Source organism: Ovis aries, chromosome 7 (assembly GCF_016772045.2).
Source record: "Ovis aries strain OAR_USU_Benz2616 breed Rambouillet chromosome 7, ARS-UI_Ramb_v3.0, whole genome shotgun sequence".
NCBI lineage: Eukaryota > Metazoa > Chordata > Mammalia > Artiodactyla > Bovidae > Ovis > Ovis aries.
In genome coordinates this window covers 7915778-7940794 of record NC_056060.1, presented here as the reverse complement: position 1 = coordinate 7940794, position 25017 = coordinate 7915778, and the positions used below count along the sequence as shown (strand labels likewise).

The following is a 25017-nucleotide window of genomic DNA, read 5'->3' as shown; positions in this document are numbered from 1 at the left end:
CCCAAGGACTATAGCCTACCAGGCTCCTCCGTCCATGGGATTTTCCAGGCAAGAGTACTGGAGTAGGTTGCCATTGCCTTCTCCAGATATAAGGTTGATGGAAAAGCAAAGAAGCAATTTTAGAGTAAGCATACTAGGGTTTTAAAAAGTACACAAGCCAAGACTTTAGCAGGAGACAATTTCCTCAGAATGTTTTGAATTATATATACTTTGAAGAGTGCTTTATCCTGAAAAGTATTATATTTCATCATTACATTAATTTTCTTTTCTTTTCTTTCTTAGCTGTCCTGCCAGGATTGTGGGATCTTAGTTTCCCAACCAGGGATCGAACCCTGGCCCTCAGCAGTGAAAGCTCAGAGTCCACCAGGGATGGCCCTATTTGTAAAATAAATTTTTTAAAAATATACTTTTTAATCTGAAAAATAGTTTCCAACATTTGCACAAACAACAACTGGGGTCTCAAGACTGAACAAATTCAACATGGATAACTATTAGTTGGATTTAAATAGAGTTCCTAGAACATGAAGTTGGATCAAGCTGCTTACAGCTTGCAAGAGACATAGTATAAACTTACAAACACATAATTCTTTTTTTTTAAAATTCTAATTGGTAAATTAAGAAAATGTTTAAGAAAAGTGCCAGTTTATTATTATTTTTCCTCTGTGGACAAATTAAAAACCATTCCTTTTAAGTAAGAATTCTTCATTAAGTAGAATATTTGAGGGGATGCTTTCATGATAGTTTTTTTCTTTAAGACAAAAGCCTCAATTTCTCTACTGTACATTCCCTAAGAGAAGTATTTTCCAACCCAGAGTTACAGAAAAGGCACCACTTCCCTTGAGTCACTCAGGCTGGGAGGAATAAGCCTATTGCCAGTAATGGCCATAAGTTTCCATGGAAGAATAAAGCTGAGTCCACTTCCCTTTCAGAATTCTTTTTTTTTTTCCTCTGATCATGTAACTGTCCTTAACCTCCAGATCCATTTTAGTTTGCATGTTTGGACAAAATAAAACAATGAAAAAAAATTTTTTAACCCAAAATATATACTTCCTTATCCTTGGCAAACAGATCTAGCCTTTTCCTGTGATGTTTCCTTGCACTAATTTGATATCCTTTTCTCAGAAGTTTCTCAACTGTAAAAATATGGGATGAGAAAACAGAAACTAACTTTTAAGTTTGAACTGCATTCAGGCTAAGCTGACTGGAGACAAATTCTCAGGGACATAGAGGTGTCATCTCAGTGGCAGATCCTATGGGCAAGAAGATTATATGACAACTTGAGTTATTACTCAAGAGAGAACTCTCCTAGAAGTGTCACTTTTAAAATTAGTAGGTATTGTTTAGAGCAACAGATGAAACTCATCTATTACGTTTCCTAAGCATTGATGTCTGGTGTGTTTCAATTCTTCTGACAACTTGGGGGAGTTGCGCCTGAACGCTCAGCTCAGTGTCCTTAGCTGTGTCCAACTCTTTGCAACTCTACAGACTGTAGCCTGCCAGGCTGCTCTGTCCACAGGGGTTTCAAAGCAACAATACTGGAGTGTGTTGCCATTTCCTCCTCCAGGGGATTTTCCCAACCCAGGGAGTGAATCTGCATCTCCTGTGTTTCCTGCATTGGCAGGCAGATTCTTTACCACTGGGCCACCTGGGAAGCCCCTTAACTGGGGGGAGTTGTGGTTATTCTCTGTTAAAAGTCATCAACTGCTTTGAAACCTTAAAAAATCTGTAATATTGAGGAGGACAGGAACCATATGTATATCACTATGAATCCTTCATGTCACCTACTGAGTCCCAGCATGTGAGCAATGATTAGCACAGACAGAGGATGAGATGGTTGGATGGCATCACCGACTTGATGGACATGAGTTTGGGTGGACTCTAGGAACTGGTGATGGACAGGGAGGCCGGCGTGCTGCGGTTCATGGGGTCGCATAGAGTCGGACACGACTGAGCGACTGAACTGAATTGAACTTAACGCAAAGCAGAAAGAATACTCTTCCCCACAACCTTGGCAATCTTATTGAGAATGTCTTGGTATTTGTTTTTGGATGACACGTGTCCAGTCTGTTCCAATGTCCGAAGATTCCTCTGGATTTTCCTCTTCTTCTGCTCGAGGGGCAGCTGCGCATCTTCAACCATAGACAGGCTCTGCTTCATGTCTTCAGGAGTCCTGGAATCTAAAACCGCACGGTTCATCATGTCTGAGGCATGATCTGTCTCCTGGAAAGGGAACATCAAGATGTTGATTTATCTCTGATGTCCTGACCCCACAGGTTCAGAAGCTGCACAAGGTAAACCAACATAAAAATGAAAGAGGTCCTCAAGCCAAGGTCCGGAGACCTTAACCACATGTTCCCCAGGGGTTTTGTGGCAGGTCTTTGGGAAGGAATTACTTTGTTTTCCTAAAAATCAGAGCAGTGGTGGCAGGCCTACCCTGAGCAAAATTCTAAATCGTTATTTTATGGTTAATGTGACAAGTTATCTTAGTAACAGATGTATTACAAGGGATAACCAGCATTTTATAATTCCCTGGATGGAAGGATTTCAGTATTGGATAGGCTAGTCCAGTTGAGAAAATTAAAACTAGATTATCCATTAAAACGTGGCCACGAGAACCCTGAAGATCCAGAACCCAGTTAAACGCTCACACATGAGCCATATTTACAGCCATTCATAAGCCGTGAAGGCAGGCAGAGACCTTTGTCCTGGAAAGGCAATCATTCTCCAACTATGAACTCTGAGAAATCTGCAGGGTTTCTTTGAACCAAAGATTAAGAGCACGCTAGCACAAAATATGTTTCCAAATAAATGGTGAGTAAATGAATGAATCAAAACAGTTTGGATAGTTTGTTTAAAAAAACTATACAAGAGACTAGTGATCCTCACATGTCACTGTACTAGAAAATTGGTTGGCATAGTAGACAGAGGCTAAGACTGTAAATGTTATTACACACAGGAAAGATAGATCAACCCGGAGGATACAGGAACAGTAAGCCAGGTCAGTAGGAAACAACGGTAGCAGCCAACGTTGCTGAGCATTTAGTATATGACAGATATTTTTCCACTCACTTAACATGTTTTAACTGAGTTACTCCTGAACTGGGTGCTATTATCATTCCCATTTTACAGTTGAGGAAACTGAAGCATAGAAATATTTCTAGGTGCCTAGCCTTACACAGTGAGGAGGTATGGAGCTACATTTGATTTTGGAAGTCTGCACTCTTAGTGACTATGCTACATTTGGGGGGAAAGAAAATATTCTGAATAAAATATTAAGAGTTAAAATTCTCATACTCAGTACTATACTCTACCCAGTTTGGTTATATATACTTTTATTAAAAACCATGACATAACGATTTCTTCACAACCAATTAAATTAAGAATGATTCAGGAAAATCATGTGTAACCCAGCTAAAGTTCAAAAAAGTACAAAAGTACAAAGAGGTAACTAAATTGATAATCTTGTTAGTGTTTGTTTGGGGAGTGGCAATCATTGAAACTAAAGCAATAAAACTGAAATTAATTCAGAACAAACTAAATAATGATCCATTTTAAAGGATGCTGATAAAAGTTTAATGCAAGATTGTTATGAAACTTCATTTACACCAGGATAATGGTGCTCTGATCTAATGGACTCAAGATGTTGGCTTCCGAAGCATTTGAAAAACAGTTTTAATGAGTAAGGCACTTGTTCATTTCTTCAAGTCGGCAAAAACACAAAATATGAAAGGTATTTTTCTATATCCTGTTGACCAGAACAATTCCTTAAGTGACTTATCTGCCTATCCACGGCAATGAGTAGTCTTCATTTTTAAGCAGTCCAATTTTTTCCCCTTTGTTCCCTACACTCACTGTTCAAAATTTATCATGAACATTCAGAGGCTCTGAAATACCCAGAACTAATCTTCTAGTCTAGGATAAGATTATTTAGTATAAATTCAGTGCCGTATCTTCCTATTTCATTTCCGTTGATATTCCATGGATTTTCTATATAATTGAAGTCAGTTCACTCAAAGTTTTACTTCCAAACTGTGTCAGACAGGTTCTCTGAGATAACAGCAAACAATTGGCACAAAGATCTGTTACTAAAATCAACACATATCTAAGGTACTTATTATTTACACTCTAAAGGTCAATTACCTCTTTTGTACTTGCTGGTGTCTCTAAGATCTCTGTCAGTGTGCTTCCTGGTTGGTTCCGGATCACGTCAATGATCAGTTTTTTGGTCCTTACAAAACAGAGAAAGGAGAGACAGGCTTTCAGATGGCAGTCTTGATGCACAAAAATGTGTTTCTCCTGAGGCAGTGCAAAGATGAAGCTTCAAAGAGAATCCTTAAAAATGAAAGCATCTCGCAGAACTTCAGGATGTCTGCTTTAAGGCTCCCCAAAGTTTGTGAATGCTTGATAATCAAAGTCTGGGTTTTATATGCTTGAGGCCGTCAGATTACAGGGGCTTCCCAGGTGGTGCTAGTGGCAAGGAACCTGTCTGACGATGCAGGAGATGTTAAGAGACCCAGGTTCGATCCCTGGGTAGGGAAGATCCTCTGGGCGAGGGCATGGCAACCCTCTACAGTAGGTTTTGCCTGGGAGTCCCATGGAGAGAGGAGCCTGGTGGGCTACGGCCCACAGGCTCACTCAGAGTTGGACACGTCAGATTACAATGTCAGTATCCTGGGCACAAGGGTGTTGTAACTACTTTCTCGTTTTCAATTTCATCTGTGCTTTGGGGCCATGCTGTGGCAGCCGGTGGGATCTTAACTCCCCAACCAGGGATGGAGCCCGTGGCCCCCGCAGTGGAAGCTCGGAGTCTCAACCACCCGGACCATCAGGGAGGTCCCCCTTTTCTTCTTTTCAGACTGAGACTACTTTCTGAGGACCAGGAGGAGCAACTGGGCTCATCACTCTGGAAGGAGCAGCAATAATATCTAATGTCCTGACTTTAATAACATTTAAACTTCTGAGCCTGTTGAAAACATCATAAGCTACTGGGAGCCAGACCAGCTGTTACTGTTGATGCTCTAAGAATGTTATGAAACACTGTGAAGGCCAGTGGGAGTGCAAGTCCTGTGTGGGCTGTGAAGGCTCCGGCTGCTGGATGACTCAGCAGCCTGGAGGAGGGGTGGTTGGGAACCTCGGATCTGGTGGTGGGACTAACCCATCGGTGAAGGTCCCTGGCCTCAGGTGGGAGAGAACAAAAGAGCTGCTCGATAACAAGAGCTGGAAAACCACTCTGTCAGTGCCAAAACTATGCATTTTTTCATATGTGTTCTTTAGGATAATCAGCCATCCTTTCCCAATTAAAGATCAGGTTATGTAACTATGTCCTAAGACTTTAATGTAAAAGGTAAATGGTCAAGTATGCTCCCTTTTACATAAGCATGAACATTATTGGACACTGTGTCCCTTAAAAAAAAAAACGGAACATAAACAGAAGTCGCCTTAAATTACAAACACGTCTAACCAACATCTGAAGTTTCATTCTTGTTGCGCTGAAGCTCAGTTCCTCTCAAGGCATTACATGGTATCACGGGATGATGAATTTCTTCCTCAACTACAGCAGGAAATAGTTATACAGCATGAAAGTTGGAAAAGGAAAAGAAAACATCATTCATGTTTTGAATCCCCAGGATGGGGAACTGCTCCCAAAGGACAAGAGGAAACTCTCAAAGGGAACTGCAGATATATTATTCTTGCAAATAGGATAAAATCCAACAAGCCATCTGTAACCATTATTTTTCTCCTTTCTTATTTAAGTCTGTATGAGAACAATGATCACAACCATTTCCTCTGGCCCATGAGCTTTCACTGGGGATTTTCGAGCTGTCTGGGAATGCACAGAGAAATGTTGCCCCAGAGTCAGAGGTGGACACACAGCTCATTCCAGCCATGTGCGAGACAGCCCTGGCTCCTGAGAGCCAAGAATCTATCATCTCCTTCCCCACTCGGCTCCCCCCTCCAGTCATCATTATAAATATCTTAAATGGAAACATCCGGTTAGAAACAAAAGCTCTGGGTGATTTTAAAAAATGTTAACACTTATTTGAAATAATATTCTAGGAATGACTGATGATATATGATTCCAGGAAACTCTTTAGAGAAGCTATCTGAGGACCAGCATGACCAGGGTCACTCAAATGTGCCCTCGTAGGGACAGAGAATGTTTATCTGCTCGGGAGTGCCTGGAGGACAAACTGTCCACACAGCCTTTCTCTTGAAATTCTATTTTAGGTCAGGCTTCTACTGGAATCTATTCCCAAAGTTTCACCCCAGACTTCTTACATGTAAATAACTGTCCAGTTTCATGACAGAGAAATCACTACCTCGCCTTGCAGTATGCCTAATGGTTAAAGACGCTGGAGTCAGACAGATCTAAGGTCGAACCAGGGAGCTGCCTACTAAGTGTATGGACTTGTGCAAATGGTAAAGTCCTTGGAGGTGTTTTTTCTTTTCTTTTCCTTCCTATTTACATAATGGAACTCTCTCAGGACTGAAACAAAGATGCACGTCCATCCCCTCCTTAGAGTCTGACATATAGTCAGCATTCACGTGGTCACTAAAGCATCACTTGTTGCCCACGATGACAGCCACTGGTCATAGGTGGCCAGTGGGCGCTTGAGACATGGCTGGTCCACACTGAGATATGCAGTAAGTGCCAAACGCACACCAGATTTGGGCTCAGGATGAAAATGGACTGTCATGTTGCTGTCGTGCAGTTGCTCAGTCGTGTCTGACTCTCTGATGCCATAGACGGCGGCATACAGGCTTCCCTGTCCTTCACTATCTCCCTGAATTTGCTAAAACTCATGTCCATGTTTGGAAGGCTCATTATGAAAAAAAGCAATGTGTCATATACCACTAATAATTTTTTATGCTGATTCCATATTGAAGTAACAATATTTTGGATATATTGGGGTAAATTAACATATTAGAATTAACTTCACCTATTCCTTTTTAAAAAATGGCTTCCAGAAAATTTAAAAGTACCTGTGTGGCTCACATTAAACCCTCTGAGAGGCACAGCACTGGAGCAGCCCATTCCTGAACACGAAGCCCACTCAGAGAGGCCTGCCTTCCAGGGCAGTCCACTCGCTGGACCCAGTGAGTCACAGGATGTCAGCGCTGAGGGGGACCTTTGAGCAACAGTCAGATCCCTGGTTTTACAAATGAAGTCAGGTAAGCCCTAAGGAGCTCCATTGTTATAGAAGCTCGCATTCTGTTTTCTAGAGTTGCAGGGAACAAGCTGAATTCCCTTTCCTCATCATCAGCCCCGCACCAACCTGCAGAGGCTGCCAGGACTGTGTTCATCCCTTCTGCTACCACTGCTCTTTTTCCCAAGCAAAACCCCTCAGTTTCTTAAGCCTCTTCACAACAGGAGTTAGAGAGTTTCTAGTCCTGCCCACATTTCAGTTAGCCAATGAATTTATGCCACATTCTCCCACCACCACCTTAATGCAAACACAATATGCTGGATATGGTCTGACCAGCATGAATCAACTGGTTAATGATTTGGCCCCAAAGGTCCAACAATAAGTGAGACAAGCCGATTGAATCAAGGACTCTGCCTTCTTCCCGGAATAAGTAAAGTTAAGAAAAAATGAAATGCACCACGGAGTTTATTTGTCATAGCCCCACTCAAATCCCACGGTCAATCAATGAGAGTGCACGGTGCTTGTAAACTGGTGTGGTCTCTTAGGTTCGGCCATTGCATTCAAAGGGTGTCTGTTATTACACCCTGGCCAGGACCATTCCTGAGCCTGCCCGTCTGCCACCTGCCTTACAATGTGCCCAGGGTTGAAAAGGAATTGGTGTTGATGGAAGCTAAAAATCAGGTGATTACACATTTTTATCACCAGGCCTCAAATCCCCTTAGCCACTTAACTGCTCATGCCAGTTTGGACCAAAACCAAGGAAATCTTTCAACTGGATGACAGATGCCTAAACTGAATTATGTGATAGGAAAAAAATTCTCAAGAGATAACAAGCACTCAGGCAGTTAAGTATGAGTAAAAGCCACAAATAATGCTTTCTACTTATACACACGTACTTCCACAGAAACACAAGCTTAATAAAGGCCAAAAGATCACATACTATCAGTTAAATCAAAAGTTATAATAAGAGGGATTTGCAACTGTACAGTTCTTTATAATTTATAAGGTGTCGTTGTATGACCTCATTCACTCATCAGAGCCCTCCTGTCCCCATCCCCTCCTCTCCGTTTAATGGATAAAGGAAACAAATGCTTAGGTGATCTGATCAGAGTCCAGCTGCTAATGTGTGAGATTGGGGCTGTAATCCCGGGTCTCCCTGGGACTCCCCAGCCAGGCTTTTCTGTTTGCTCTTTTAATACCACCATGCTTGGTAGTGAGGTGGTGCAGTGGTGAAGAATCTGCCTGCCAGTTCAGGAGACTCGGGTTCCATCCCTGGGTCGGGATGATGCCCTGGAGGAGGAAATGGCAATGTGCTTCAATATTTTTGCCCAATAAAATCCCATGGACAGAGGAGCCCGGTGGGCTACAGTCCATGGGGTTGCAAAGAGTTGGACAAAACTGAGCGACTGAGCACATGCTTGGTAATATTTTCAAAATGGCAATATCCCAGACTGACACTGTAGGCAGATTCTTTACGAGCTGAGCTACCAGGGAAGCCTATTTCGAAGTGTGCATTAACTGAATATCAATGGCCTGTGATATGAATCATGTCAGCGACTAGCTACTTGCTTCCCATTATTTTAGAATTTAATTTCCACACCTCAAAGAGAAAGACTCAGATTACACAGTCTCCAAGCCCCCATCAATGACACCTTTTATAATTATCTGTTAGTAATAGATTTTGAAATATATGCGTAAGGCATAATGTATTTGGAACTAAGGCTTGCTTCACATCATGGAGTGAACTCTACTGACTGTTTTGGGCAACACCCAAATTCCGCTTCTGAAGAAGACTACTTGGTCAGTCTTCCAGTTGTTATCCACAGTGAGCACTGGCTGTTTAGTGAAGGGCTCCGCCAAGGCTAGGATCTCAAAGTATGCCCGGAGGAAGGCTTTCAAGATCCTAGAGGCCAGTGAATGCAGTAAATTATTGAATCTATTAAAACACTGGCCCAATAGCCTTTTTTAAATAAATGGAAAAGTTGATCTGACAGTTCCAAGGAACCCCAGGCAGCCAAAAGAATCTTGAAAAAGAACAAGTTGGATGATTCATACTTCCCAATTTCAAAACTTACTACAAAGCTACAGGGATAAATGTAGTGTGGTACTAGCATAAGGCCAGACACATAGATCAATGGAATAGAATTCAGAGTCTAGACAAACCATACATGCATGGTGGATCAGCTTTTGACAAGGGTCTAGACCATTTAATGGAGAAAGACTAGTCTCTTTAAGGAATAACGGTGGAAAACTGGACATCCATGTGCTAAAGAATATTTGGGATCCTAACCTTCCACCACACACACAAATTCACTCAAAAGGGATCATAGCTGTAAAAGCTGACACTATGGAACACTTAGAAAAAACGTAGAAGTAAATCTTCATGATCTTGAATTGGGCAATGAATTCTCATATATGATACCAAAAGCACAATAAACAGCAAAAAATAGATAAACTGCACTTCGTTAAGTTAAACAACTTCTTCTATAGAAAAGGATTGTACCAAGAGAATAAAAAAGACAACTCCCAGAAGGGGGGAAAATGTTTTCAAATCATATATATGATAGGGATTTACTATCCAGAACATTTAAGAACTCTCACAACTCTGCAACAAAAAGGTAAAAATCAAGCTTAAAAATGGGCAAAAAACTTTACCAGACATTTCTACAAAGAAGACATAGAAATGACTGATAAGCACAAGGAAAGATGCTAAACATTACTAATCATTAGGGAAATGCAAGTCAAAACCACAATGAGATACTACTTCATGCCCACTAGGATGGCTATAACAACAAAACAAAACAGAAAATAAATTTTGGCGAATTATGGAAAAACTGAAACCTTCATACCTTGTTGGTGGGAAAAAAGTCTGGCAGTTCCTCAAAACAGAACTACCATATGATCTAGCAATTCCACTGCTAAGGATACACCCCAAAGAACTGAAAATAAGTGTTCAAATACAAAGTTGCGTATAAATATTTGCGGTAGTACTATTCACTATCGCCAAAATGTAACAACAACCCAAATATCCATGATACTGTGGTATATCCATACAATGGAATATTATTCAGCCAAAACCACACTCAATAAAGGAAGCCAGATGCAAAAGGCCATCTCTTGTATAATTCCAATTATATGAAATTTCCAGAATAGGCAGGTTCATGGAGACAGAAAACAGATTAGTGATTTCCAGGACTGGAGAGCAGGGTCTGAAAAGGTACCCCAGAGATGACTATTTTAAGTAGGGGGTCACTTTGGGAGTGATGACAATATTCTGGAACTAGATAGTAGCAAAGCTTGTACAACATTCTGTGCATTAAGCGCCACCAACTTGTACATTTAAAAGGTTAGAATGGGGGACTTCCCTGGTGGCCCAGTGGCTAAGATGCTACGCTCCCGAGGCACGGGGCACGGGTTCATCCCTGGCCAGGGAGCTAGGTCCCACATACTGCAACTAAAGATCTGGCACGCTACCATGAGGACACAGGATGCCACGTGCCGCAACATAAGACCTGGGGCAGCCACATAAATAGAAAACTAATACTTTTGGAAAGAAAAGTTGGAACGGGTAAAGCAACCTCACTCCAATAAAAATCAATTTTAAAAAAGGTTAGGATGGTAACTTTTACATTGTATTTTACCACAAATTGCAAAAGTAAATGCATGAAACCGCTGGCTGGCTCCACTCTGTATGGGGACTAAAGAGCAGAGAGTACTTGTGTCCAGCGCACTGTGGGGGAGACGGGCGAGGGGGACCCACACCGGGGCTGAGAAGGCTGAGGAACACACCAGGCCTTCCTGGCCAGGATGTACTGCTCCCAACAGGGCTGACTTCCATGGTTTTGCTTTCAAAATGTGAATTCCCCAAATTCTCAGAGATGTGGAGACTCGTACTCAGAAATGAGTATAAATATACCTGATGTTCAGGCTGTCTGATATTTGAGACCATCCCAGTCATTCCATTTGTTAATGCCGGCATTTGAGCTGATTGCATTTAGAAAATGGCGTTCAAATACCAGACAAAACTAATTATGAAAAAATGTCTTCCTCTTACTTCTAAAAGACAAAGCTTATGAGATCATAGGATAACTGGCCTGATTGAATTTCCATGGTGGAACCACACCATCTGTGTCTCCAGTTACCTCTGCAATTGGCACATGCTCAGAGGGGCCCAGGGAGCGGCCTCCACAGTCTTCTCCCTTTTTGCTCTGTTGCCCTGTCCCAAGTTGTCTCCCTGCAAGTGCGATCTGACTTGGTCGCCAGTAGTCAAAAGCAACGGCCTTCAACTCTAATGAGGCCAAGGCTGTGCAAGAGTCCTGCAGTCTGTCCTGGGTCCTGCAGATGAGCAGTGCTATCCATCACACTGCAGACCCCTGAAGGCAGGCACTCTTAAATGACCTGCTCACCAGGTCCTCAACTTCAAGCCCAGTGCCATTGACACAGGTTGAAACTCAAGTATTTGGCTATCTGAACGACCAGAGCCTTAGAGATAACTGGAGCACAAAATAAGAAAGCCTAGCAGAAGCAGCACATATGTATGTATTGCAACATAGCACACTGAGTTAAGTGTTTGTGTTTTTTTGCCATTTTCATGGGATTGAATATCTGGAAAAAAATCAACTAGAAATGAGTGCTGTCTGAGGCATGTCAGTGGCAGAAGAGCAAGCTCCTGCTGCCAATGAAAACAACCTCAGAACTCAGGACATGTAACTTGGGAGTCACATGTAAAGTATTATTTAAATGTCTATTTCCTTTTGCCCCTGTTTCCCACTTCCATTTTCTACCTCAGCCCAATGTACAACTGTTCTAATGTGCTAATACAAATCCATTTGATTCTATTAGTTCTTAAAAACTGTACGCTGGGTGAACCCCTGGCTTTGGTTTATGACATTTCAGTTAATGGTGATGGACTGTTCTCTCTTACTCTGAATGTAAAGGACTGAGGTACAATGTCTTCGAGGCCTTGAGAGAAAAAGTACAGTATTAAGGGTATGAAAACTTCATGTGAAATCTTCAAGGACAGGGAGTTGACTATAAATAAAGTCAAAGTTGGCCAAGCTATCTAGGCTTAGTTTAATAGAAAAGATGTCTAATAAGTCAGAGAACAGCATTATGTCTTACTGTGTGTGACTTTTACGTTAATGCTTTCTACCAGAAAATAAATTAGGTACAAGGTATTTCCTTGAACTTCCCTGTTCTTTTGACCCCTGGAACAGTTATTTCCTTTCAGCTACCTGAGGACTTTCATAGGCTGATTTAATCATTTCTTAAAGGGAAGGACTCAAATTATTACCAGGAAAACTAAAAAACAAGATAAGCTTTAGAAAATATTATATTTAGGTCTCTCAAATTATAAAGACTCCATTATTCCTGGTTAGATTTTTGATGGATAAACACACTGTTTTTCAATATTTGGGCTTTCTTGGTGGCTCAGTGGCAAAGAATCCGCCTCCAGTGAAGAGATGTGGAGATCCCCTAGAGAACGAAAGGGCTCCCCACTCCAGGATTTTTGCCTGGGAAATCCCATGGATGGAGAAGCCTGGTGGGCTACACTTCATGGGGTTGCAAGAGAACTGGATACAACTTAGTGACTAAAACAACAAACAACATTTCAATATTTAAAAATGACTTGAAAATTTAGTCCAGTTTGAATTTGCACGGTTTAAGATGCATAACTGAGACTCCCTCGTGGTCCAGAGGTTTAGAAACAGTGAAAGGGTTAGTCTCTCAGTCACGTCTGACTCTTTGTGACCCCACGGACTGTAGCCCGCCAGGCTCCTCTGTCCATGGGATTCTCCAGGCCAGAATACTGAAGTGGGGAGCCATTCCCTTCTCCAGGGGATCTTCCCGACCCAGGGATCGAACCCTGGTCTCCTGCATTGCAGGCAGATTCTTCACTATCTGAGCCACCATAGAAGCCCAGTGGTTAAGAATCTGCCTGCCAGCGCAGGGGACACCGGTTGATCCCTGGTCCAGAAGATCTCACAGGCCGTAGGGCAACTCAGTGCACGCGCCACAACTGCTGACCCCAGACTCCAGAGCCCACGATCTGCAGCTACTGAAGCCATGTGCTGGAGCCTGCGCTCTGCGACTAGAGAAGCCTTCGCTCTGTGACTAGAGAATGCCTCTGCATAACAACGAGGACCCAGTGCAGCCAGAGATATGTACATAGAGGACATTTCTTAAAAAGATGGGAAAATGGAAATGTGTGCTCTTTAAGCCCCAAACTTACTTGATCATGAGGCTTTGGCCATCTATAGCTTCACCATCCCCTATGTCGTACTTGCTGGTCAGGTAAAGGGAAATCTCAGTCTTGGAGAGTTGATTTAGTGTGTTTACCTTGTCAGGGTCATTAGGGTCAACAGCTCCTTCCCCTGCAGAATAAAGCAGTGTTATTTTCCAATTCACTGATTGTGACAGTGGCATCAACAATGGAAGACAAAGGTTCTGTAGGAAACATGGGGCTTGGTAGTTGAGCAGGAGATCGTGGTCGTCAGAGAAAACCACATTCCAATATCCTTACAGTGGCTTTTAAAAATCTTTAAACATTAAAATAGCACGGGACATTGATATTCAAAATTTGAAAAAAATTACTGAAAGAGAACTGTCAATAAAAGACATCATTGGAAAAAATAACAAGGAGCTTTTAGTAAATTTTGCTCTTTTTCTTTATGATTGACAAATCCTTTTTGACATATATAGAGCTTCAAGAATGCTAAATTGCCTTATAATTGAGCATACTAAGACATGCAGATTCCTTCATGTAGAAAGGGGCTGGTGTAGCGATTATCCTTTAAATGAACCTGTGTATTAAATACATAAGGTTTTTTGATCTAGGATAGGAAAACCAACCAACCATCCAACCAACCAACCAACCAAATACAAACCAGAGGGAAGACGCGCTTACCAAGAAAAGACTCCACATTAGGGACCTCTTCCAGCAACTCCAACAGCTCATTCAGTAGGTCATTCTTTTCAGGTGCAATCACATCTTGGTGTTCCAACAAGAGCTTTACGCAGAAAGCAACACACAGACAAAGATACAAGTCAATTCTCGATGGCTACCGTATTTACATAGTTCTCTTCCTGATTTTTCATGATAACTTCCTTCTGATATTGCTTGAATCTTAAATTCAAGTCTGACATTTATTAAAATTAGAGACCACAGAGAAACCAGTTTGTATTTTATCTTAGAGGCAAGTGCATACTCTTTATCAAGAAAATGCAGTTTTTATGAAAGGTGTTCATAGACATTCTTTCAGCAAAATCTTCAAAATCTGTCAAGAGGCAGTCTTCTTCCCCCTAAACCCTGTGCTTCTTTGACCTTATATAAAAGGTCAAAGTTGAGGGATAAGTTAGGAGTCTGGGATTAACATACACATACTACTATATATAAAATAGATAACCAATAAGGACCTACTATAGAGCATAAGGAACTATACTCAATATTTTGTAATAACCTATAAGGGAAAAGAATCTGAAAGAGTGTATATATGTGTGCATACATATTAGTAAGTTCAGTCGCTCAGTCGTGTCTGACTCTCTGCGACCCCATGAATCGCAGCACGCCAGGCCTCCCTGTCCATCACCAACTCCCAGAGTTCACTCAGACTCATGTCCGTTGAGTCGGTGATGCCATCCAGCCACCTCGTCCTCTGTCGTCCCTTTCTCCTCCTGCTCCCAATCCTTCCCAGCATCAGGGTCTTTTCCAATGAGTCAACTCTTTGCATGAAGTGGCCAAAGTATTGGAGTTTCAGCTTCAGCATCAGTCCTTCCAATGAACACCCAGGACTGATCTCCTTTAGGATGGACTAGTTGGATCTCCTTGCAGTCCAAGGGACTCTCAAAAGTCTTCTCCAACACCACAGCTCAAAAGCATCAATTCTTCGGTGCTCAGCTTTCTTTATAGTCCAACTCTCACATCCATACATGACCATTGGAAAACCATAGCCTTGACTAGACGGACCTTTGTTGGCAAAGTAATATCTCTGCTTTTGAATATGCTGTCTAGGTTGGTCATAACTTTCCTTCCAAGGAGTAAGTGTCTTTTAATTTCATGGCAGCAATCACCATCTGCAATGATTTTGGAGCCCCCCAAAATAAAGTCAGCCATTGTTTCCCTGTCTATTTCCCATGAAGTGGTGGGACCAGATGCCATGATCTTCGTTTTCTGAATATTGAGCTTTAAGCCAACTTTTTCACTCTCCTCTTTCACTTTCAAGAGGCTTTTTAGTTCCTCTTCACTTTGTGCCATAAGGGTGGTGTCATCTGCATATCGGAGGTTATTGATATTTCTCCCGACAATCTTGATTCCAGCTTGTGCTTCTTCCAGCACAGTGTTTCTCATGATATACTCTGCATATAAGTTAAATAAGCAGGGTGACAGTATACAGCCTTGGCGTATTCCTTTTCCTATTTACACACACACATATACACACATAATATATACACATATATATTCTGAATCACCTTTGCTGTACACCTAAAACTAACATAACATTGTTAATCAACTACACTTCAATAAAACAGAGGAAAAAAAAGTCAAAGCTAGGGGAAAAGAATCTAAAATAATGCAGAAGTCTCTTGCCTAACATGGTAGCAAACTGCAAGGGCATTTCTGTATCTCCTAATAAAACTATAGTTATATCTTTAAAAATCAGCACTACTAGCTATTTTATTTTTTGGAGATGTTTAGTAATAAACTTAGTAAGATATAATTCACATACCATACAATCTACCCATTTAAAGTATATAATTCAACATTTATTAGTATATTTCATAGAGTTGTGCAACCATTATCACACCAATTTTAGAGCAGTTTTAGCATTTACCCCTTGTCCAAAGAAACTCTGTATCTTTCAGCAGTCATCTGAAAATAACCTTGTTTCCACAGATTTTCCTCTTCTGGGCCTTTTATATGCATATATAATATATATATATAAATATATATATATGTAATCATATAATATGTGGGCTTTTGTGACTAGTTTCTGCACTATTAGATATTTTAATCTGTCTGGCATTAATGATCTTTCGTGGGTGGGGATGGCAGAGATGCCCATACATCTGAGACTCAGATGTACCAGCTGGTTCTTCCTTTCAGAATTCAATTAAAAAAAAAAGGATTAATGGTAACACTGCTGGGTGTTCGCCAGGTCTTAGAGGAAATAACAACTCTGGAGGAACAGCAGCATCCAGGACAACACATTTGCTTTTGTTTTCATTTAGAATTAAATTAAAACAATGTTTCCAAAATATGAGACCTGTACCCCTGGTGATAGGAAATATTTCAGTTGTTTTGAGTAACTATCTTAACAAAACAAAAATCTGAATCATATGATAAAATTAGTCTTTTCCATTTTTAATCTCTTTTTCAACAGGTTTACTGAGATATGGTTAGCACATGCCTGGGCTCCCAGGTGGCTCAGTGGTAAAGAATCCACTTGCCAGTGCAGGAGATGCAGGAGACAAGAGTTCGATCCCTGGGTCAGGAAGATTTCCTGGAGTAAAAAACGGCAACCCTGTCCAGCATTCTTGCCTGGAAAATCCCATGGACGGAGGAGCCTGGTGGGCCCCAGTCCACGGGGTCACAAAGAGGGGACACGACTGAGCAGCTAAGTATGCAAGCGTGACGTTGAGCTTTTATGTGTTTAGGACGCCTGTATATCTTCCTTAAGGAAATCTCTATTCAGATGATTTGCCTGTTTAAAAAATTATTTTTATCTTTTTCTAATTATAGTAAAATACAGATCATAAAATCTGCCATCTTAACCATTTTTAAGTGTACAGTTCAGTAGTGTTAAGTACATTAATGCGCCTCCAATCTATGTAACTCTTTAATCTTGCAAAACTGGAACCACATCCATTCAACAGCTTCCCAGTCCACCATTCCACTTTTCTGTCTCTGAATTTGACTACTCCAGGTACCCTGTATAAAGAGGAATGATACAGTATTTGCCTTTTTCCATCTGGCTTACTTCACTTGGCGTAACATCCTCAAGGTTTATCCATGCTGCAGCATCAGAATTTCCTTCCTACTCAAGGCTGGATAAAATTCTGTTGTATGTCTGTATCACATTTTTTCTACAGCACATGTTGTTTATAAATGGACACTCGGTTGCTTCCACCTTTCGGCGACTGTACAATGCTGCAATGAACGGGAGGGTACAAGTGTCTTTGACTTTGCTTTCTGAGTATATACCCAGAACTGAATATGTTCTTAACTTTTTTGAGAAACGATCACATTGTTTTCTACAGCAGCTGTACCATTTAACATTCCCACTGATAGGCTGTCTCTGTTATACAATGAGGCAAAATCACTGCAGTTTTGATCTGCATTTCCCTAGACATGAGTGATGCTGAACATCTTCATGTGCTTGTCAGTCATCTGTCTTCTTTGGAAAAACATCGATTCAAGTCCCTAGTTCACTTTAGAATTGGGTTGCTTTCTGTTGCTCTTCGATTGTGGGAATGGTTTACATATTCTGGATATTAACTTTAAATCAGACACGTGATTTGCAAGTTTTTCTCCCATTCTGTCGGTTGCCTTTTCACCATGTTCATTGTGTCATTTGAGACACAGCTGTCCATTTTTATTTTCAGTGGTCCATTTTAAAATCGGATTATTTATCTTCTCATTGAGTTGTAGGTATTCTTCATACATTCTGGATACAAGTTCTTTGACAGATATACTATCTGCAATTATTTTCTCCCATCTTCTTGGTTGTCTTCTCAATTTCCTGATGGCAATGTTTACAGCATAAAAGATTCTGACTTTGAGGAGGTCCAGTTTATGTCTTTTTTGTCTGGGTGTCTTTTTTCTTTTCGTGGCTTATATATTTGGTGTCATATCTAAGAAATCACTGCCTATCCAAGGCTGCAAAGATTTACTCCTCTGTTTTCTTCTAGGAGTTTTATATGTATATTTTGAAAGATTTATTTATTTACTGATGGCTGTACTCGGTGGTCTCTGCCGTACACAGGCTTTCTCTAGCTGTGGTGCGAACTTCCCACTACAGCGGCTTCTCTGGTTGCGGAGTCCAGGCTCCAGGGGCACAGGCTTCAGTGGTGGTGCTGTGCGGGCCTAGCTGCCCTGAAGCATGTAGAATCCTCCTGGACCAGAGACTGAAGCGTCCCCTGCACTGGCAGGCAGAGTCTTAGCCACTGGACCATGTGGGAAGTTCCCCTTTCTACTCTCTCTCTCTCTTTTAAAGAATTATATATATACTTTGCTTTTGGTGATGTGGGATCTTAGTTCCCCAACCAAGGATTGATCAAGCCTGTGCCCCTTGGAGTGGAAGCTTGTATTCTTAACCACTGGGCCACCAGGGAAGTCCATCCACTCTGTTTTAATCGTGAAGATTAGCAAAGGAGAGAGTTATCTGTTCAGTGTCGCATTTTCCGTAACATTCCCTGATACTTACAAATTGGGTTTTTAAGAAAGGGAGAGGAAGCCTCAGGTGCATAGCTTCCAGGAAGCAACTATGTTCAATTACTGTGTTTTCATTATATTATTTACTTTTAAAGTTTCTGTCCACTGCAAGGCATGCTAGTCTTTCTGCTATGGTTGGGTTTAAAGAAAGATGCTATATGAATAATAGAGATGATAGAAAGACATGGTGAAATCTGGAAGGGTGGTACAGTGGATGTTTGGGGCGGGGGGAAGGTAAGTCAAAGACAAGAATAAACAAAGCAAGGTGGGTCAAATCAATTTATATTCTTGTTCTCACAAGAGAGGGGACAGCTGATTTGGCTGCTTGTCTCTGGAAGGGACGATTTAGCAGCCACCTTCTACTCTCTATTCTGATAATTACAGAACATAAAAAAACCTGGAAATGTCTCCTTCAAGAGCTAATTTTGAGGTTCTATATGTTCCTTAGGGCACGAGGGGCGAGCATGCGGCCAAAGGTCTGGCCCGACATGTGGCCGCCACGCCCGAGCCTCCTGCCTGGAGACAGAGGGTAAACAAGGACCGTCTCCCCTGCAGTTACATTTTCCCACATTACTGCATCTGCTTCCGACCACACACAGAAAGGGATTCCAAATCGGTTACAAGCCTTGTTTCCTGGGATTGGATTCTGGTTTTAATTCTTGTCAACAAAAGGAACAGATTATTTCTCTTTAAAGAGTAACAGTCTAAATGAATTACAGTAATGTTCTCTCTCTGCTATCCTTGGGAAAGAATCGCCCTTTCCCCCCACATGGCTAGTGTCCTGAGCATACATGTAGTCAACATGCGGACTTTCTTTTTGAGATGAATAATTTACCACTGAAATAGACAAATGGGTCGAGGTCCAAATATGAATGAGTCAATCTGTTTGTTAGGAAATTATTTTCGCAAATGGTGTATTACTGGACATGTCTGCTGGCTGACTTGGGGTGTTTATATATAGGGAAAACAAGTACAGCCTCTTTATTTAATCAACCCACTCAGTCCCTCAGCTGGTCTTTCAGAACTGTTAGGGTCACTCAAAATACTGATGGAGAGCTTGCTGCAGAATTCAAGGAAGGTTCCCTGTCCCAGCCCTGAAAGGGGGAGATCAAAAGTAGATCCAATCTTTCTTTCCAACCCATATGTAAACTTTGGTTACTTAGAAGAGTTTGATAATAAAGAGTGAAATTTGGGGCAGCCAATTTTGCCGCTCGTTAGTATATTTGGTTCGGTGGGGATGGGGCAAGACCTTTTAGAGATGTGTCTTTGTTGTGCTTTTCCCCAGTTGTGTGTATAATCGGATGCTGGGTGTATCCTTAACCACCTCTGGGGCTTCCTGACCTTTAGTCTGTGTCTGAGTCACCTGGGGTCTGGTTAGAACGCAGGTTCTGATTTTGTAGGTCTTGCAGGGATTTCTAGTATTAGCTTAGCATAGCCATTTCCAGAACTGTTCTTGGAAAGATTATGTTTTAAGAACCTAGCTGCTTCAGAATAAGTTCTGCTTGGTCTTAAACAAAGAACCTCACAATACTGAGAAAACTGCCCTGCCCCTAAAATGCACCTCATATAGGCTTATGGTTGACGGTGATGTCTGTGTGTGAACAGGAGGGAGGCACCCTGACAGAGCACTGACTGAAATTGCTTGCTTCTAAGAAATGGGGTTTTCTAGGACAACAGAAGAGATTCTTTGTAGGTGGCTGTTGTTGGAGGTGGGGGGTGGGAGTCTTCTTTCCCCAGCCTAGAGCAGTCTGTTTATTCCCTCTCTCTTTATGTCCAAACCTTAGAAGAGAGGGAACATTCATATTTTTCCAGAAAAATTGCTAGAATAGCAAAGCGAATTCCCGAAATGGGAAGAGACTGACCATGGGGTTCAGGCAGTATGGCCTTGGTGGGTGGAGAAAATACCAGGACTGCCCCTGCTCAGGGCTTAAGCCCTTCACCATCTGACTGTAGATGGAAGTAAATGTTCCTTTTCGGGAGAAGGAGTTTTCCTAACACGTAAGAATCAGAGAGTAAACATATCACATCAAAAGTGAACTTTTCTTTTTCAGGAAGAGGAGGTTCATCAGTGTATAAGGGGCCGGGAATAAATAGTGTGTTTTTTAGGATTAAGAACACGAGCAGGAGTGCATGCTTACAGTAACTCTCTGCAGAAACTAAACATTCTCAAGATTGATGCCTGAACCCCGGGTCCACTGCTCAGACCCTCCTCCAGCCTCACTTACTGAATGTGTGTTGATGATTTCTTCAATTGAAATATAAATGACTGGCTTGCTGACTGTCACCACATCTGTGTATTTATCCATATTAAACTTTTCTTCTGGTTCAGGGACATTACATGCTTCTTTGAAATATTTCCTAAAAAAAGGAAAAAAAAAATTTAGAGTCCAATATGTAAATAAGTTTTATCAAAATGGTGAGCTCTTCAGTGATGGGGAGGGCTTTGCGTTTTCCCGCACTTACTGGAGGACCTAATCTAGCACCTTCTGGGCTGACTCTAGACGGCAAAGCTGAGTCCATGTTTCTGGGTATTGCACCCAGCTCCTCAAACAGGGACAGACAGAGCAGTTAGGCCTCAGGCCTTGTGACGGACCCAGTGCAATCAAACTAAGGGCATGTCGTTTAAAAAATATGATTTAAAAAATGCCCCCTGAAATCTAAACAAAAGTGTTAAGACTGATGTTCTCTAAGAATCAAGTCTTTTTAGAGAAAATAACCCCAAAAGCAGTTAAGCAATTAATTAAAAGAAAAAAAGGAAGTCAAAAGAGGTTCTAAGAGAAGATAAAGAATGATAAGAAATGATGCTACTTTTTTTAGTAACATCAAATTTGCTACTTTAATTGGCACAAATTTCTGCGCCTTCAACAGCCTTTCAGAGTTTGTTACCAATTTGACAAAAATTCAAGGAAAGCCTACTCTGCTCTTAATTGATCTAGACCACAGTTGTAAGGCTGTTAAGACCAGGCACACAGCTACATGCAACGGCCCCGCCCTCCAGTGCTCAGACTGTTCAAAAGTCTGCCATGTTAAGCTACCATAAATTTCAACCAAGAGATGCAGAAAAGCCAGGTGTGCTGCGATAATGGCTTAGGAGGGATTCTTAGCACAGGTAGAAAAGGTATTTCAGTCTATAAATGTGTGTTTCCTATGCCTGAAGTATCCTTGGTGTATCTCGTAAGGGCACCCAAGACTTGTCCACCGGAAAGAGCCCTGCCTTCCCACCCCAAGGCCCAGGGAGGGGAACCGGCAGCAGCCATGGTCCCACGGACAGCTGCCTCCCTGGGCGCCCTTGCCGATCGTCTTTCATGGTTGCTAAGGGACACACAGGATGAATATAAGTGGAAGAGGAAAAAAAAACAAGATGAATTTAGGAGATGAAGGGAGACTTTTGGATTTTTCTTTTAAATGAAGAAGAATTGGAAACATTGGTGTTTAGTAGGAATAAACAAAAAAGCAAGTACAAAAGAGCAGCTGAAGATTCGCAAGAAATGGATGTTACTTTTTCAGTCAGTGAGGATATCTAAAATTAGCAGTGTGAGAAAAATCAAGGTTTCTCATAAGAAGAGGATTGGGGGGAATTTCTTCACGAGAGGGCCAAAAATTCCAAACGGAGATGAATGCTCACGAACTACCTCTGTCAGCAGATAAATCACTAATCTAGAGGAAAACTGAGGAATAGAAAATTATCATTTTCCAAGTTGGGGCTCCATGGATGTCACACTTGTATGACTGGCTGACAGAAAGGAGAAAACGAATGCCAAGAGGAGTGTGCTTCCTCGGAGAGCTTCTGAGCGAGCAAACGAGCCTCCGAGACTCGCGCCTCCTCCCACGTCCCGTGGAATCATCAGTGATAAAACTTGGAGAGCATATATATGATCAATAGAACTGTCTCATATGTATATTTCAGAGATGTGTGAGCACAGGACACATTCACACACAATCCTCAACAAGCATAACAGCTGGATTTTCCCCACCTGTCAAAACCAAATGCTCAGTTTCCTATCATTGTTTGGTGCAGATAAGGCAAGTTTTCCTGAATAGACAAAACATAATCCTTTTTCCAAGTTCAAAAAAGTAGAAGGTAGCTATTTTGATTGTTTTTTTTAATTTGAAGTACTCCAAGCCTAGGGGGCTTCCCCAGTGGTTCAGCAGTAAAAAAAATCTTCCTGCAATGCAGGAGCCAGGGGTTCGATCCCTGGGTTGGAAAGATCCCCTGGAGAAGGAAATGGCAACTCACTCCAGTATTCTTGCCTGGAAAAATCCCATGGATAGAGGAGCCTGGCAGGCTACAGTCCAAAGGGTCACAAAGAATCGGACAAGACCGAGTGAGCCACACACAAGCCTAAACATACCAAGATGATTAAATATTTCTTTTTGTCCAAAGCACAAATCATACATATGGGGATGACTCAATGTAACAGGGGCACTGCGTATAGGGGTAGGATGGGGAACACCAGACAGAGGGAACTTGGCCTGATCTTCCCTGCTTCCTCTCTCTCACAGTGACAACCAGCACAAGAAATGCAAGCAGGGACTTTCCTGGTGGTCCAGTGGGTAAGACTCTGCCCCTTTCAAGGCAGGGGGTATGGGTTCAACCCCTGGTTGGGGAACTAAGATCCTGTATGCTGTGCAGTGTGGCCAGAAACATAAATGACTAAATAAAATTAAAATTAAAAAGGCTTTATATAAAAAAAGAGGTTTATGCTCAGGTGAAAATTTAACACAATTTATAATTAAAAAAGAAAAAAAAAATGTAAGCAGCCCCCTGGGGTTCCTGCCCTCACTCCCAACCTCAGCTCTGGGCACAGAATACACATTACTCCCGTCCACCACCTTGCAAGCTTCTCCCAAGGTAATGACCCCTTTTACCTGAACTCCTGATATGTCTCGGATAAATAACTGTTCATAGAGGAGAGGTGCTCGTTTTCTCCTTCGAAGAGCTTGTTGGAGGCTGCATGCTGCAGGACCTTGGCCACTGACCCCAAGTTTCTCCTCTGGTCGGAATTGATCTGGCCTCCGGCTGTCATGTCGATGATATCAAAGCCGTCTGGGGCGACGATGGCTGGGTTCATGTACCGGTAGTACAGGAGGTTCCCAACAATCTGGAGGGAGGCAGAGGACGAGACTATTTTTGAGAGAGAAAACTCAAGTCTGGAGTGTTTTTGTTTTGTTTCGTGGTCTCATGGCTGCGGGATATTGTAGTTCCCTGACCAGGGATTGAACCCGGACCCTTGGCAGTGAGATCTTGGAGTCCTAACCCCTGGACCGCCAAGCGAAGTCCCTGGAGGTGGTGGTGGTTGTTTTTCTTAAAGTTAATATGAATCGACATTTCCCAAGATAGCAAATCATTTTCTGAACTGAATCCTAACAAGGAGTTAAGTAAAGGTAGTGACTATAACCACACATTACCAATAAAGTTAACAAACTTATTTTTGGTGAAAATATACTATTGCCACCCAAATTTTCTAATATAAAGAATCTTGATAACGTTTGAGAGCTCCCAATTAACCTCATAATAGTTAATAATCTTGAGAGTCATTAGAAGACTTGCAGCTAATTATAAACAGCCATACAAGGGGAAAGCCTTCACAAAATGGTGTGTGAGTAATTTTGGCTCCTACCCCCAAGAGAAGCTACGGTGAGATTACCCTTGAAAAATCTACCTTTAATAGCTCATCTTCTGTTGCATCAGGAAATTTCTCATGGATCGAATTCTTCAGTACTTTGGCTATATACCTCAATCCATAACTACATGGAAAACAGATGACAAAAGAAAATAATGGGAAAAGGCGAAGTGAGGAAGAAACGCATTGCAATTGTCCCCGTCAACTAAAGCCGAGCAGCTTCCATAAAATTAAACACAAAATGAGATGGTGACGGAATCACAGGACTGCCACAGACGATCGTAACTGAGGACTGTTTTCTATCGTTCCCTCTTCCCAGAAGCTAGGAATTGAAAACGCGCAGGTAGGCAGACTTCCAAAGTCGTGAAGATGGTAAGAGGGAAACCCGTCTTTGCTACTGGGGTCTATTGTATACGGCGTTTCAAGAACTTCCGGCAATCAAAGGGAAAGCTGCCACGTGTAGGACTTACGGCAGCAGATCGAGGGAGGAGATGATGGAAGTCAGGACTTGGTCGGTGACTCTTCTCAGGTGCTCGATGGAGGCCTCCAGTTTGGCTCTCACTTCCGGGTACGTCAGCGCTTGCTCCGTGGTCACATCGTAGGGCAGGTTGCTGAAACCACAAGGGCTTCTCATTAACTGGGGGCCTAGGCAGAAGCATTTGTATCCTTGCCCCTTTGGTTCTCCAGTCAAGCTGTGTATGGTGAATCGGGGTTCGCCCACTGGCTCCAATGACAAAATGCTCGCTTGTCGGGGGAGGGAGGGGCGGGGAGACCCCACACGCCTGCAGGGAACCCTCAGCGGCTAGCGCATGGC

At 42.0% G+C, this 25017-nt stretch overlaps 1 protein-coding gene across 1 annotated transcript in view; it reads right to left on the bottom strand.

Annotated features, from left to right (window-relative positions):
* Positions 1 to 25017, bottom strand: part of IQGAP2 (IQ motif containing GTPase activating protein 2) — a 307827-nt gene that overhangs the window by 8764 nt on the left and 274046 nt on the right. The window contains exons 25-32 of the mRNA XM_012180670.5: positions 24674 to 24814; positions 24243 to 24327; positions 23449 to 23681; positions 20805 to 20937; positions 14056 to 14158; positions 13381 to 13522; positions 4141 to 4228; positions 2008 to 2220 (exon numbers count right to left, since the gene is read on the bottom strand). Coding sequence (XP_012036060.3) covers positions 2008 to 2220; positions 4141 to 4228; positions 13381 to 13522; positions 14056 to 14158; positions 20805 to 20937; positions 23449 to 23681; positions 24243 to 24327; positions 24674 to 24814 — 1138 coding nt within the window. The remainder of the gene's footprint in view (positions 1 to 2007; positions 2221 to 4140; positions 4229 to 13380; positions 13523 to 14055; positions 14159 to 20804; positions 20938 to 23448; positions 23682 to 24242; positions 24328 to 24673; positions 24815 to 25017) is intronic.